Raw genomic sequence first — 16,445 nt, forward strand, 5'->3', positions numbered from 1 at the left:
TATCATTATCTTAGAAGATGAAATTCCGAATAACTGCACTGGACTTGGCATCCAGCAGTGGGATTCATATGCTCATCTGAGCTGATCATCTCTTCCATGGAGACGAATAGATATTCCAAGAGAGTAATTTATCTCATATTAAGGTGAAAAAGCAAAATGGCTCAGATAAAGCACAGTTCACTACCCATTTCTGTCGATGAGATATAAATGAATGATCAGATATATCTACCATGTGGATATCTAAATGTAGGTGAGATGAATCCTAGCCATAAATTCTTCTAAAATCTTATTTTATACAGCTATGTCTTAAGCATTTGTGAGCTATGATTTCTAGTTGAACTTTGGCTAACAGATGGGTATAATCTATTTATGGTTCGGGGTGATTTTGTTGTTGTTGTTGTTGTTTGCTCTTCTGTATTTTAAAAAGGCTTTTTTCCTGTCCTAAAACAGAGCAATACCCTCAAACCTAATCAAAAGCTGAGTACAGAACCCATCTCATAACCAGATCTACAGATGGATTATCTGCAGGTTTCTTCTTGTTACACTGAGTGATGTTTAGCTATAGTGAAGAGTTTGGTCTTTTTGTCTTTTTCCTTTAAAATGTACGTCTTTAAAATTTATCATCTCAATGTATTCTCCCTAAGGACCACATTCACTGTTTAAGAAGGGAATGCTAAATTCTCAGCTTTCACAATTATTTGGCAGTGATTCTACAAAAAAAAAAAAAAAAAAAAAAAATAAAAAAAAAAAAAGACCTTTATCTCAATTCCTGAATTGCACAGATAATGGGAGGATGCACTAATAAGAGTGCTCCAGAGGATTGTTTTCAGTCAGCTAATACAAGATTAATTCAAATCATCATCAATATACTATTTTGCCATGATATTTAATGGCTACTTTTTTTCATTGGAATATGCATATTGTAAGCATTTTTGAAAAAATTCACATATTTCAGAAAAAAAGTAATTTAAAAAAAAAAAAGTAGCAATGCTATTTTGCAAGTATGGATTTTCTTAGGGGACTTTGAATTACTAAAATATCCTCTACAGCTCTGTCACATTCTCAGACAAGAATTTTGTGAATGAAATATATATTATGACACCAGCTTGTAAGGATACAGAGACTAGATATTAGGAGAAGCTGTCTTTTAAATTTAGTGAATCTTACATTTTAGATTCTGATGTGCTAGCAAGAGTGTTTGGCACTGCTCACACCTCTTAAACTTTATTTGTGCCTCACTAGACTTTACTTATGCAAACACTGCTCACGTATACACAATGATTGAATGGCAAGTTAGAAATTTTGATAAAGAAAGCTGATAAGAATATTCATGATTCAGCCACGTTTGAAATACATTGGTTTACATACTTGGCTTATTAATATGCATTTACTTGCATATAACCCAATCCATTCCTACATCTGTATAAACATCACAGGACTCCCATCAGTGTAGTGGGCCAACATGACAGCATATTCAAACAAGCTGAAAAACTATTTTTAAACATGAAAAAATATAGTGTACTTGAAATAAAATACCCCCAATATAGCTTTCACAATCATTAATAGCTGTGACCTTGAAGCAAATTCTGCTGCTGCAAGTTTCTCCAATGTTCGCGGACTGAATCAAGATATATGTAAATATTCTACATTGTGATATGGTAATTAATCCATGATGGATAATCAGAATTTGAGGTGAGATGGAAGGAATTAGTTTTCCAGGCATTTATTTAAGCCATTTGCAAAACCACAACCATTGTAAAAGGAGGAGCCCACAGTGAAATCTGATATCTTCAAGTTGTATATGAAAGGAAAAAATAACTGTTCAAAGACATGCAGCACACTTCTCCCGGTACAACAAGCCTGCCCATTTTGTAATCTAATACTGGGGAAAACAAATTGATGCCATTGCTCTATCTGCTCCCTTCCTATCCCTTCTAGGAAATCATGACAACTTCCTGCTTCCATTTCCATAAAATCCTTCAGCAATTAGCAACTGTGCTTTGATTTTTAATGGAAAAATATATGACAGATGCTGAAGATAGATCTTTGCACGGTGCTGACACCTTTTACTAGAGCACTGTTTCCGGGTTATTCCTCTGACTGTAAACTAAAGTGAGAGCACTGATCAAGAGCTAGGAAGAAATCTCAAGAATGAGTGATTACATAAAACTGAAGTGTCAATTGGAATTACTAGAGATTAGTTCCTTTCTTTCATATTAAAAAAAAAAAAAAAAAAAAAAAAAAAAAAAAAGGAAACAATATTAGAGAATTGAAAGCATCCTTCTAAGCCTAACAAAATTTAGTTACCATAATTCATCTGAGAAACTGAAGCTCTCTCAGAATCAGCATATGATATATCACTTTACAACCGGACACATATTAGAGTTGCATGGTCTAGCCAAAGTATTATGCAGCAGTTGCTGAAGTACAAAAGACTGGAGCACAGCAGGGAGAATCTAGGAGCTGATTAGTTTTCAAATACCTAAAGGGACAGGTTTAGTTGAGGATGGCCAAGGAGTATTGCAATCCAACTGCCTCCATCACTACTTCAAAGAGCATATCTCACCATGTAAACCTAGTTGGTAGGACATCAAACACCCTTTGGGGGCAGCTCTCTTTTTTCCCACACAGAATGAGAGCAGATGGTAAGGAGAAAAAGAAGGTGATGAAGACAGAAGTGTGAAACTAATTCACAGGTCTGTGCCTATTGAATGGCATCTTCTCATTGTAAAAATTTTTGGATTTCATTTTCCAGAACCTGTTGTGAACATAGGAAATGAAACATGATCCACTGTTTAAGAGCTGAGAAATAAGCTCAGTCCTTACACAAATGGACATAATTTCTGTTGGGAATAAATGTCATTGTACCCACTTAAGTCAAAGCTAAATTTGTCCAGTAGCATATACCGAGCTCCAAACTAGTGATGATAATTAAGAAATAATGACAGTGGAATAGAACGGTGTCACAGGATAAAGGTCTTCTGCTGCTCAACAAATGCTAAAATGAGGCTCATTTATCATGTATGAATGTCAAGGCAGAGTTGATGTCTTTACTCTTCTGACAAAGTGCAGTAGTAATTATTTGTTTCTATTATGTGGAGCTAATTGATATAGATGTAATAATTTTGTTCAGTGGCTATTGACAGTGTAGATGAACAGGTGTTCATTTCATAAATAGTTGACCTATTTTATTCTAATTAGCTTAGACAGGAAATATCTTGTATTGTGTTGCAGATAAAGAGTACAGCCCTTCAAAAAAAAAAAAAAAGCGCTTTTTTCCTGTTATTGTACAACCACCCAAATTATTTCAGGGAGTTTTGCACTGTGTTCCACTAAGGCTGCATTATATTACAGTGAGAGGAAGACAGAAAACAGTGTGCCACAAAACCCTTAATTTATTAGGCTTTTTAATGAAATATTTTAGAAACAAACTTTGGAGCTCTTATAGAAGGAACTCTGCCATGAAACAAAAAAGCAAAGAGAAATGAAAGCAGAATAAAAAATGATAATCACTATACAAACATCTTTTGGCTGGATCCAGCTTTTGGAAATCAATAAGGAACATGCTCATAGCTATCTCACTAGAAGCCACATACAGGCACAAATTCATTGGATGCAGATGAATGGCTCAAATTCATCAGTAAAATCTGGTTGCTTTGAACCACTCCAGTAGCAAACCATACTTTATTTCACCAAGGCTTATGACTGGCTTGTTTTATCAGAAGCAGTATATTTTGAGGAAGCTGGCTTTAAGGAAAACGTTTGAAAACTCTGCAAGAAAGAAAAAATCTGTTATCCTGTGCAGAATTATTTGATCCAATCTACTTCCCAAGTAACACCATTATTTCAGCATGACTTCTTATCTACAGCTGATAACCATGGCTCTCTAGTGTCAGTCACAACCTCATTATTCAATAAGTGAAACAAAGAGAAAGGAAGGAAGGAAAGGAAGGAGGAAAAAAGGCAACAAAGATTGTTAACATGCTACCTGTTGAAAGAATATGTCCTTTTTAAGGCACCGCATCTTACGCGCATTCTCAGAAATGTTGATTTCATATGACTTTGCCTTTCTTCTGTTTTAAAAAATAGCTGAAAAAATAAAGAAGAGAGGTTGTATGATGAAGATGACCCAGTCAGCTGTCACATATAAGGAAAACTTTCAACCAAGAAATACCAGTCATAAAAGATTTCTTTGCTTCAAGATGACTTCACACGATAAAAGAACCCCACCATATTATCAGAGGAGAGCACTGTCTCAAGATCACTCTTTTCACCTCTTCCAACACATAATTAGCCATCATGTAACATCATGTAACAGGTGTCACTGTTGCCTTGCGCTGGTATCTGTCGCCTGTCTGGAGCTTCCTCTTCACGGAGCACCGTACCTTCAAACAGTCTCAACTGTATTATGACTGAAGATTAGCCAGATGTGGTTTTCTTAGCACTCCATGCTTCCATTTATTATTACAACTTTTTATCTATTAACAGACAGGGCCTTAAGGGCACAATCAGTTTGGACATTCCCTGCCCAGATGTCCCAGGGCTTCTTCACACATCCTGAGCCCTAGACCCCTGTCAGTCCATGACCATCAGGCCCTGACCAACGAGGCTGCTGCAGGGACTCACTACAACCCAGCCTCCAGCACCAAATTGCTTCCCACTCCCCATGGCTCCACAGCCCCACAGTCCAGCTTAGGGCAGGGGCTGCCCTGTTTCAGGCTTAGGCAATGCAATAATTTCTGACAATCAGACCCTGCACTTGTGGCCCCCATTTGGAGCCCCCTGCATGCAGGGATGCAGGGAGCCCCCATTTCTCCCTACACTAAACTCTCAGTGAGCTGTTTGCCCTCCCTGTAACCTGATATCAACTTGTTTGTTCATTTTGTGGTTATTAAGCAGTGCATTTTCACAGCTCCTTTGTACACTGTTGGGTAGATAGGTCTTAATATCTTTGCATGCAGCAAAGGGCATGCAAGCCACCCAGCCATATTCTGAGATAGCCAGACTGACCTCTTGAATCTGCTAGCTTCCAGACCAACTGCTTTGCTATTCCATCCATTCAAATAGCAACATGAAATACCACACTAGATGCCCATGACTTTGCAGAAAAACACTTTCACAGAACTGCAAGCATTTGCTGCTCTCAGAAGTTGCATCAGCAACGTTCTGTATGCATCCTGTATACATCCAGTGGGACTCTCTTTGTTCAGCCTTGTAGTCTTAAATATCAACTACAACAAATTACATGGAAAACAAACAAACAGAAAACAAAATAGTGAATGTTCAGCATTTCTGAAAATTGAGGAAGCCCATGTTTGGACCAACTGGAGTGGTGGGATGGTGGGGTGTGTGGGGTGGTGGGTATTATTTTTTTATTATTATTTGTAGGGAATTAGAAGTTGAAAAGTATCACATATAAGAGCTCCATTGCATGAGGTACTATGAAAATATATGTGAGAATAGTAAATTGAGGAGAATGATAGAACACTGGAAATTTAGTATATTTTTTAGTACTTCTGAAACTGTGATAGGGTGCATGTTTATAAATACTCAAACACTAAGAAGGCAAGAAAAATAAAGGATAATAGAGTCCTCATATCTTAGTTCATAACTAGGAGAAATTTAAGTCACTCTTGCATTTGCAGTGACAGCCTGAAGACTGCAGGAAATGGGAATTTACACCCAATGCCCTTCGAAGCGGTAGCCATCAGGCCTTGGTTTTCTTTCAAGCAGACAGTTCTGAATATTCAAAAAGCTGGAAGCTCTCACCCAACCTGTTCAGCATTTGCTCTGACAAAACAATGCCAAGCAGCAACCTTTTTGTAGCACTACAGAAAAGCACTACAATGGGTTGGATTCATGTGCCAGCCTTTCACCTTATGAGTAGAGGCCGAGTTATGACAAAAATGATCAGATCTTCGTTCAGTTAGTATGACAAAGGACGAAGAACAGCAGCATTCCCACATCCAGCTGACATAATGTTTCAGTCTATTATTACAGGCACTTCTACATAGCTTATGTTCTAATTTGCAGGCTAGGAACATTCCTCTTTGACTGTCTCCTGGATTGCGGTATAACTGTAATAATGCCTGTCATCTGTTTTCTTTCTTTCTTTTTTTTTTTTGTTCACATTAGCAGTGAAAGGCACTTGTTACACAAAATTAGAGGGTTAAAAATATTCAGCCAAAGTAAAGCAATCTTTAACATTTATTTTTTCTATTTAAGTTACAAATAAAAACGCTAGTTGTAAACTGTTTTCACTTTCTTCTTCTACTTACAGTTTCCTCAGGGCTATAAGGTAAAATGTTTATTTTCCACCAATTCTGTTGCTTTTTAGTATCATCACTGAATCTAAAATCAAGGAACCAAGGCCAAATTCTCAGATGAGGTAAAAAGACAGAAATACTTGAAGGTATGAGGTAAGATCAGGGTTCCATTTTGTCATGTTCCATTGCGTAGTTCTCATGAAAAGATGTTAAAAGACACGATGTACAAGAATCACAGAGGACAGATGGTGAAATCTGCACAAAAGCAAAGCGTAGCTCTCACTGAATGTATCTACAGAGCCTCCAGTTCAGATGGCCAGCAGTACTCTCAGGGCCAATCTCTGTTTGCAAGCAGACCTACAAGTGCAGAGTCTACTTTCTATTGCAGACATCTTTGGCATTATGCATTGCCTCTCTAGCTAAACTTCAGACACAGCAAAGAGAGCACTTTTTACTCAACAGGATCTAGAATGGTGATGTATTTGATGAATATACAGTAATACTGCAGACTGTGACCGGTACTTTCCATGCACATCAAAGTATTTTTAAAAGTACTTAGAACAGCTATTATGGAATCACAGGATTATCTATGTTGGAAAAGACCTTGGCCACTTTCTTAATGAAAAAATTCCTCACAGTATCCAGTATATTTTCCCCTGTCGCAACTTGAGACCATTTCACCATGTCATCTGAGATAAGAGACTGACACACTCCACACTGCAACCTCCTTTTAGGTAGTTGTAGAGCGCAATGAAGTCTCCCTTCAGCCTCCTCTTCTCCAGTTTAAACAACCCAGTGTCCACAGCTGCCCCTCATAACTCTTATTCTATTCCCTTCATCAGCTTCAGTTCTCTCTGCTGTGTATATGCTCCAGTGTCTCGGTAGCCTTCCATGTCTGATTATGTATTCAGATATCTTATGTTTTGTTTATAATTCATATGTATGAGAGGCGCCACATCAGCTGGGTACTTGTCTCCAGACATCTATCTGAAAACCTCAGTCCTCACAAATTTTTCACATGTGGAATACATGGTTTTCACTGTAGAGTACCTGTTTGAGCTTTCCCTTATATTTGTACCTATCAGTACTACAGTGGTAACCGCAGTAATACAGTACGCTCTCCACTGAAACAAAGTTCTTGAGTACAAAAGGCAAATAATGTAAGAATGTACAAAATTCACACTACATAAGTCAGTGAGTTGCAAGCTGATCCATGTGTGAAATGTTGATTGTACTGTCTTCAATGGCAACACTGACAGTAACCTTTCACTCATGAACTGTGTGATACATCCATGTGTGCAAAGAGAGTCTGTAGAGGAGTTCAGAAATAGAACAGTTTAGGTCTCAGGCTTTGAATGCAGTATTCATTCTCTTCAAAGCCAATTTCTGGTCAAGGCACTTCCTTCATCCTTCTGCATATTTATCTCCTGTTAGCTTCTGTCAGAGTTATGAATATGTCTCAAAGATAAACAGACTGCTTAATTATTAGTTGGTGGTGCATGACAGAATTTTGGGAACAGAGTTGTTAATGTCATAAGAACAGTAAATATGCTCACATCATGAAGTTTGGAAGTAGGGACCAGTAGCCTTCCTTACAATGAAAAGCTGTACATATTTATTTATTTATTTTGCTAGCAAGCCTATATTCATGAGATAATCATACTAATTTAGGTCCCTATGAAAGCTAAATGAGTGTTCAAATAGTACTCGGTGCTGTGTCCTCAGCTGTTGTAACAGGAGTCTAAACATTCTAGGAATTGCCAGAACATTTTGCGGTAACCAAGTTTTGACAGTGCTAGTCTCAGGAAATGCACTGAGCAGTGAAAAACACATTGACTAGCACCTGATGTTTCTGAAATACCTGCTATACATATGAAAAAAGCTTTGAAGAACACAATTTCTGTAGTTGTTACGGTTTGTGTACTGCACAGTCAGTTCATTTCACAGAGTCATAGAATGCCCTGGGTTGGAAGGGACCTCAAGGATCATCACATTCCAACCCTCCTGCCACAGGCAGGGTTGCCAACTGCTAGATCAAATACTAGATCAAGTTGTCTAGGGCCTCATCCAGCATGGCCTTCAGCACCTCCAGGATCAGGGCACCCACAGCTTCTCTGGGCAATGCCTCACCACCCTCTGAGTGAAAAACTTCCCCAGCACCTAATCTAAACCTTTCCTCCTTCAATTTAAATACATTCCACCTTGTGCTATCCTTACCCACCTGTTTAAAAAGTTGATTTCTCTCCTGTTTACAATCTCCCTTTAAATATTGGAAGGCTGTAATGATGCCTCCCTGCAGCCTTCTCCAGACTTGAAAAATACTTGGATATGAATTAATATGCATAAATGTATGAGCCTTCAAAATGCCAAACAGCTCATTTGTAGAAACACTGTTTGTATTTTTACAAGCATTTATGCTATATGAAGTACATAACTTCAGATTTACACTAGAATAAACATTTCTTTAATCTTTCATAATTTACAACTACTGGTGATTATAAAGTTTTCAGACATCAGACATTAAACTTTGCATTTGCTTAAAGAGAGTTATTATGATATTCACATAACATTGAAATGAGAGGAAAAAATCACATTGGTACACAAATGAACTTCTCATGCTTATGAAACCAGCGCAGAGGACACTACAGACAGCTCTGTTCAGCAAGCTGCTGGCAGACTTCTTTTGCTCTACGCCTAAACAGAATTGTTAAGTATTGAAAGATACACATGCCATCAAAGTAGAAGCTTTTTTCTTCACAAACACAAAAATGTATCAGAATGTCAGGAAGTATATCACGCAATTGATAGCATGAAATGCTGTTCTGCTACGCAGCCAGTAGCAGGAATAACCACCTGCATTCTGTCCTGCACTCATTTCTCATTACATGTTCAAGAACTCACAGCAAATGGAACTTCGAATCTGTAAATAAACTTATGATTATTAAAAATAATAATAATTTATTAAAACAAACAAACAAACAAACACAAATCTCTTTGAGGAAATAGACCAGACACTTGCCAGCTTGTTTACAAATTAGAGAAATAACCAAAGTAAACTACTTTCCAACTGCGTGGTGGAGACTTTTGTTGTTGTTAATGAAATGATCTGACGTTGCTTTTTAGACTACACCGAAGACTGCACTCCTCGGGTCATCTACGAAATGATGTCGCGGGATAACCGACCGGACCGATGCAGGATAAATCCTCCATCCTCCCGCCGCGATGAGCGTGCGAGGAGCCCCGCAGAGCAGCGGGGAATCAGGGAAGCTCCGTAGGAGCTCAGGGGTCCCGCGGGGCTGTGCTGGGGGCTTCCATCCGCCTCAACCAGCAGTGCCTCCGCATCGCACTGCACCGCGCCGCGCGAAACAGCGCCGCTCCGCCGCTCTCGGGACTGCGGGGCGGGGACGGAAAACTTTCCCCGAGGGATGCGCGGAGACCCCCCGCCACCTGCTCCCCCCCTCGCCCTGCTGCCATTGGCCGAGCCGCCTACCGAAGCCCGCTAGGCACAAAAGGCGTTGCTAAGTGGATGCTTTTTTTTTTTCCCCCCCTTTTTATTCCCCCCCCTCCCCCCCCTTTTTTTTCCCCTCTCCCTCCCCCCTTCCTCCCCCCCTCAACCTTCACTACTTCTTCGGATGTGAGCGCGGTTTCACTCGCGCCGCGCCCGCCCGCCGCTCCGCTCCCGTCCGTTCCGCACCGCTCCCCGCGGGAGACTGTTCGGGTCCGGCGCGGAGCCGCCCCTCTCCAGCCATGACTTAGCGACCGGCCGGCCCGAAAATGAGTTTCTCCGCGGAGGACAGCGTGGGCAGCCTCTGCCACAAAGCGCTTCAAATAATCTCCGAGCTGTGCCTGGGCGGGCAGGTGGAGCGGGAGAAGTGCGCCGGCATCTTCCCACTGGAGACCGCCCGACAGGGCATCGGCGGCACAGGTACCGCTACTGGCCCCGGCCCCGCCGCTCCCGTCCTGCAGCCGCCGCGTGGGCGGCCGGAGAGCGCAACTTTTTGCTTTGCCTTCCCTGCGTGTCGAGGGGGCGGACGGCGATGGAGGGGGGGTGGGGGGGCGGAGGTTGCAGGCACGCAGCCTGCTTTAAAATCCTCTCGACCTGGAGGCTTCGCGTCCGGAGCGCAGCGAGGAAAGAGCCGCCGGGCACCTCGCACCTAGGGTGGGCTCACCGCCGCAGGGACGGGGACGGGTGCGGGAGTGGGGAGCACAGAGAGGAATCGAAGAGGGTGAGATCCTCTCCGACGTGCGAGCACCGCGATGAGCTGGAGCCACACCGCAGCCACTCACTCGCTGCCCCTGGCGGCTCCGTTACCAGCCCCAGGTTTTCCGTGCGGCGGGGACGGCGGTGGGGCAGGGGCTGTGCTCGCCACTGCTATCACGGGTGGGACGCGGCACGCGTGGGGTAGCCGCCGAGCTCCGCGCCCCGTGCGCAGAGAGCCGGGAGAGCGCGGTGCGGGACGGCCGTATCCACCCGGTAAGGGCTTAGGGCTGAGCGAGAGCTCTGCCTGCCGGCAGGGTGCCATAAGGTCGGGGCAGAGCGCCGGTCCAGGACTCGTCTGGGAAATGTGGGGGGAGAGAGGAGGGAGTTCGGGTTAATTGAAATGTTCCGAAACCAGAACAAAAATGTCGAGGTTGAAACCGGGCACGACTTCAACTCCTAGCGTTGTTTGGTCATTGATTTGGCCACTGTCTGGGTCTTCTGAAAGCAGCTCCGCTCTTTTTCTCCACACAGTACACTCCAGACCCGTTGTTGGCCATCATGTGTATTTTGTGGTGAGGGCTTGGAAATAAGACCAAGTTCTTTATTTCTGTCAGAAGTGATCATAATCTGTTCCATCAGTGCACAAATGGAGCAGGACAGCTTGTATTGTAGCCAACAAATACCAAGTGTACAGTGCAAATTGAATAAATTGAACACCAAGTCGTGAAAGGCAGCAGGTACTGAGCATGTGCCCTAGCCGTGCTGTTGCTACCACAGCAGCTGTTGATATTGTATTTTTTTTCTTCTAGTGCCCACAGATTTGTTCTGCAAACTCCTCTCCTCCCTTCCCCCCAAAAAATAATAAAAAAACCTGTTGCTGCAGCCTTCCTTACAGAGGAGCAGTTCTTCTTTCAGACTCCAGTACCTGTGTGTTCCTTCCAGGATTTTGTGCTTGTGTTTGCAGCTGGTGAGGGTTGCAGGGCTCTGGGGCCAACCCATCAGGGCAGTAGAGTGTGGGGGGTAGCGTGCTTCCAGATCGTGGGTTTGCTGTGCTTTGGAAATACAAACTACAGTGTACAGTCCTGCCATACACTCTGTGAGTTGTCTTGGTGCGAATCATAGAATGTTGCCTGAAACAGCATGATGAGTCTTTGAAAATTGGGCTATTAAAAGATTAGCTTCTTTTTCTGATTTGTAGAGAATACTGCACAGGGAGTCACTATTATATGTCATGTAGTAGGAAAGTGTATATTTACATACATAGGTAGGATACAAAAATGTCCTGCAGTGTAGACCAAGACTTGCTGTTTAGAAAATTTAAATCTCCAATATGAAGTGCTCTCATATTGGACTGTATACAGTGCTTTTGAAGAGTTGTCTACATTTTTGTACAATTGTCTGTGTTTCTTCAAAGTCAGCAATCTACTTAATGTTTTACATTTGAAAATTCTAAGTAACAGAATTGTTAGATTGGAAACTAAATGATGACTAACAGATACTGGACTTGAACCACTGGGTGCCACATCTCAACTGAATTCCTAAATCTCACTTTTTCCTCCTTAAAAGGAAAATAGTAAAGGTATCAACTTTACTAGCATATGTGTTAAAGTAAACATCATCTCATTAATTAAAAAGAACGCTAGCAATCACATTTTAATACTTTATGACTCCAGAGGAAGAGCAGGCACACAGTTGTTGATAACTGACAGTATTTTTGTATGTAAACACTTGAGTAGACAAGATGTAAATATTACTCACTCGAGTTTTCTGAAAGTGAAAGGTTGTCAATGCAGTGTTTAGGTTAAGAGAAATCTGGTTATGGAAAGGCCAGTCATGTCACAGAAAGGTTTATCTTCTGCTCTTCAAACGCACATAGAGTATCTTTCCAACACTGTGATTGAAGTAAGTGCTGTCCACAGTGCTCAACATCCCCATCTGCAGTTAGTTAAAGATGGAAACCTAAAGTGTTCTCTGTTCTGAGACTGAAGTCATAAATGTGTAGTATTGAAACACTGGTGTCTGGAATGGTAGCAGTTGTTGTGAGCCTATATCCAGTAGACATATCCTCCTGTAGCTTAGTAAATTCTGCACAGGTCTGGTGTCATGCAACACTACTTGTGTGGTAAAGAGGAGCATGGGCTAATTTAGCCCTATTTTGCATTAGCTTCTCCAGCAACCTAATGTGGAAAGCTCTTTCACAGTTATTTGTGGTTTGGAGCTCTGTACAGCACACTGGACATTAGCCCCTGTAGCAAGCACTGAGGCGTGCAGTGAAGAAACTACTGTAGTCAGAATAAGAAGATAGTTGAGCTGTTAGAAGGAGTTCTGGAGGCTGTGAGAGTGTGACTACAGAATAATGGTTTATTATACTATGTTATTATATAATCACAACTAAAAATTCATTGAAAATTCGAAAAGCAAATAGTGTGGAAGGCAGCGTAAAAAGAAATGCAAAAAGAAAATATAATAGTTACCTATATAGGAACAGCCTATTTTCCCTCTGTGATCATTCAGTTTTCTTCACTTAAAAATCGAGTTACCTGAAAGTGTCATAAATGTAGTATATATGAAAATCACTGATGAGATTTCAGCACAGAAAAGAAGGCTAAAAGATGAGGAGACCTATATTTGGAAAGGAAAGAATAGAATAGTACAGAAACATTTCAGAAGGCAAAAGAGTGGATGGTAAAAAGGAAAGCAAACCTTTTCTATTTAATACAAAGATGCAGTGATGTTCTGGAACTTAGAACATTAAAATTGGTGACTAGAGCTGCTGTGATCTGGCTGTGTTGGAGGGTGTGATCACTGCTGTCTGTTCAGCTGAATAAAGCATTTGACCTCAGAGGAATCACAACCACAACCCAGACTCAAACAAAAATATGAGACAACATTGACTTTGTGACCCAACAAGTTTCGCTGGCAAGTGGAGAACTTGGGATCTGCTTTATTGTTGTTATTGTTTTGACAGTGTAGATGTCTAGAAGCACAGCATGGGTAACAGAATCAAACATGAACAAAGAAGAGGAAACCAGAGACACGGTCAGACCAAAGAAAATAAAGGAGAGTATTGCTTTGAAAGACAGGATACAAAAAGAAACAACAAAGCAGGAAGGAGAGCCGCTCTGGTTTAATGCTAACAACAACAGCAACAACAATAATAATAATAATGACAATAATAATGATAACCTCCAGGCATTTGACTCCCTGTGTTCTCAAAGAAATAAAGATTTGAACATTCTTTGCAGACAAACAGGACTACATCAAAGAAAAAGCTGATTCTTCAGTGTCTTTTCCTCTTAGTGGCAACAACAAAACATTAGGACCCTCAGTTACTGCTCACCACTTGGGTCAAGAAGGGTAATCATATTTCATGTAATGGATAATTAATCTATGGAACTCGTAGTAACGAATCTTATGGAGAGAAATCATTTCGTAAATTTCCCAGAGCTTTGGACAATTAGTGAAGATACAACATCTGCCGTTATATTTTCTACCCTGGTAATTACAAGGACTATTAATTATCTTGTCCCAAGGGGTGTACTCAAGAAAAAAAGATTAGGAAGCTATTTACATTTATGGTGCCTTTATATAGTTAGATGACTGTGTGAGCGTTCTTCAGAAGAGTATAATGTTTTTTGCAAAATGCTGAATTAGAGGTGCAACTGATTTATTTTTACACCTTTACATCTAACAGCTTTGGGCAAAAGTATTTTTCAGATAATGGGAAGAGTTTGGGAACTAAACACGTGGGAACTAAATGTGCAGGATTGCACCCAACAAAATTTAATGCAAATTATTTTCTAGAAATGTCCAAAATTCATATGTGCAGCTTGGTTTTACCTGTATTTATACTCAGGTTGTCTGAGCAATAAGGAACTCTAGTTCATTTTCTTGCCAGTTAAGCATCTCCTCATTTTAAGGAGCCAAGCACTTCAAAATCCCAGTTGGGAGCATTTCTGAAGCTTAAGGCAGTTACAAGAACTGTACTAAGAGGAAGATAGGCATCCTGCTCTGGGGACATGTTTAAAACTCACTGCCATCCCACATCCTCTGCAGATGCTGGCCACTTACTGCTGTCTTTGCTTTTCTAGGCCTGGTAGGCCTGCAAACTCAAGAATCTCATTATCAGTTCTCATGGGAAAACAGTGTTTTTAACAGAGCTGGGAAGTCAGTCATTTCCCTGCCAGGAGGTCATATTTTAGCCAGCTAGAAGATGGTTGGAGAGCTCTAGGGGGTGTTGTTTGCTCTTGCAGTGAATTTGTTTTAAGCTGACCATGCAAAGAGCATCAGCTTGTACAGGTCTGTTTATTATTCACCTAAATATTCTAATCACAATTATTTTATTTTTACTATTATTATTATTATTTAGTTTAACCTAACAAGCTTCTAACCCTATCCCTGAAAATCCCTGAAAATTTGCTACAAAAGTATAGGAGTAAGAAAACACTGCACAAAACACAACATAGGCTGCAAGTATACATGAAAGGAAAATATTTCTTCATTAGGAAGTAACAGTTATTTGAAACAATTGAGCATTTTATTGCAGAGAAAAGTGATAAAATTAAATAATAAACTTAAAAGACAGACCAAATTATTTGTGATGTTACTTGTCACCTGATCAGAGCAAAACTATTATCAGAGAAAAATAAGATTTGGGGGAAAAAAAAAAAAAGTGCAGGGTTATGAAAACTGTATTTTCTGGAATGTTTATTAGCAAGCTGTGAAGAAAAAAGAACAAACAGAAAAGCAGGTAATTCAGCAATATAAAGGTATAACAGACAGATAAACATGCCACAGAAACCAGATTTCTTTACAGTAAATGTGAAGGCAATCATAACAGTGCAGAAGTCTTCAACATGCAGGCAGCAGTGATGTACTGTAAAAGCACTTTATAAAAGAATCTTCCTCCCTCACATGTTTTGCAGAGAAATGAAAAATACAAGAATGTTTAGAGCAGCTCGGGGACAAATCAGTTATAATGATCATAAAGAGACAAGTGTTTAGCTGGGTCTTATCCTGTGTGTGACATGTTTGTTATATACTGCTGAGTATGAGTAAATATAACCATGACAATTCAAGAATGGTACTTGAGCTGCATGAACTTGGTTGTAGGTGAGGCATGCTCATGATTGCTGGCTGTCCAAAGGGCCTGTGCCGTATTTGCAGTTTTTTCTTGTCTCAAAGAAGACAGCGATATATTCTTGCAGATGTTTTTTAACCCGTGTTTCTATGTTTAGAGACATACTTGCAAATGTCAGAGTAGCATGGGACAAAACCCAAAGCTGTGTTTTTGTTTAATGGAAGGTGAATGGGAAGTGTGGGCTATGCAGAAATGGGAGTTTACCTCTTTCTGAAACTAAGGGAGACCTAAGAGGTAAGAAACTAGGTAGGCAGGAGTTTGGAAATGCAGGAAAACAGTTTGCATTTGCTAGAGTAAACTAGAATGGAAAAGCCAGTGTTCAATCCAGCATCTTTTGCTTCCTGCAGTGTAGGCAAAACACAATGACCCAGACAGGCAAAGTGAGAGCCATCTTTTCTCATTACATACAACATGTACCAAAATTTATTTATACTCAACTACTTTGACAAATTCCTTCAGATTTCTGTAAAACCAAAGATGATGTGGACTAGGTAAAGGTTAACAAGCTTCTGGCAAATACCCTATGTCTAATATACGTGACATAATAGAAAGACTCATACATGGGATCTGAAATGGTGAAAGAAGATGTTCCATTAGTGGCTGGACAGATAGAAGTTATCAGATACATTGATAATTGATGTAATTTAGATAAAATGATTTTGACAAGAGATTACTAATTTTATGTGCAGTAAAGATGTAACAAATCACAGTGATACCTGACTTCACTGGATTCCCTTACCAGCAAGAAAAATGCTACCCTTGAGTTCTGTTAGCACTAAGAAGCAATATACCAGCAGGAGATGGTGATGGCTGATGGCTATTTTGTACAATTTCAGAC

The 16,445-nt window shown here is 40.5% G+C and overlaps 1 protein-coding gene across 1 annotated transcript in view; it reads left to right on the forward strand.

Annotated features, from left to right (window-relative positions):
* Window positions 1-10,040: 10,040 nt before the first annotated feature.
* The window catches only part of SYT10 (synaptotagmin 10), a 32,017-nt gene continuing 25,612 nt past the window's right edge, over window positions 10,041-16,445 (forward strand). The window contains exon 1 of the mRNA XM_042890173.1: window positions 10,041-10,191. Within this exon, the coding sequence (XP_042746107.1) occupies window positions 10,041-10,191 (151 nt within the window). The remainder of the gene's footprint in view (window positions 10,192-16,445) is intronic.

This window comes from Lagopus leucura, unplaced genomic scaffold (genome assembly GCF_019238085.1).
Source record: "Lagopus leucura isolate 7727_CA_CO unplaced genomic scaffold, USGS_WTPT01 Super-Scaffold_100159, whole genome shotgun sequence".
NCBI classification, from domain to species: Eukaryota; Metazoa; Chordata; class Aves; order Galliformes; family Phasianidae; genus Lagopus; species Lagopus leucura.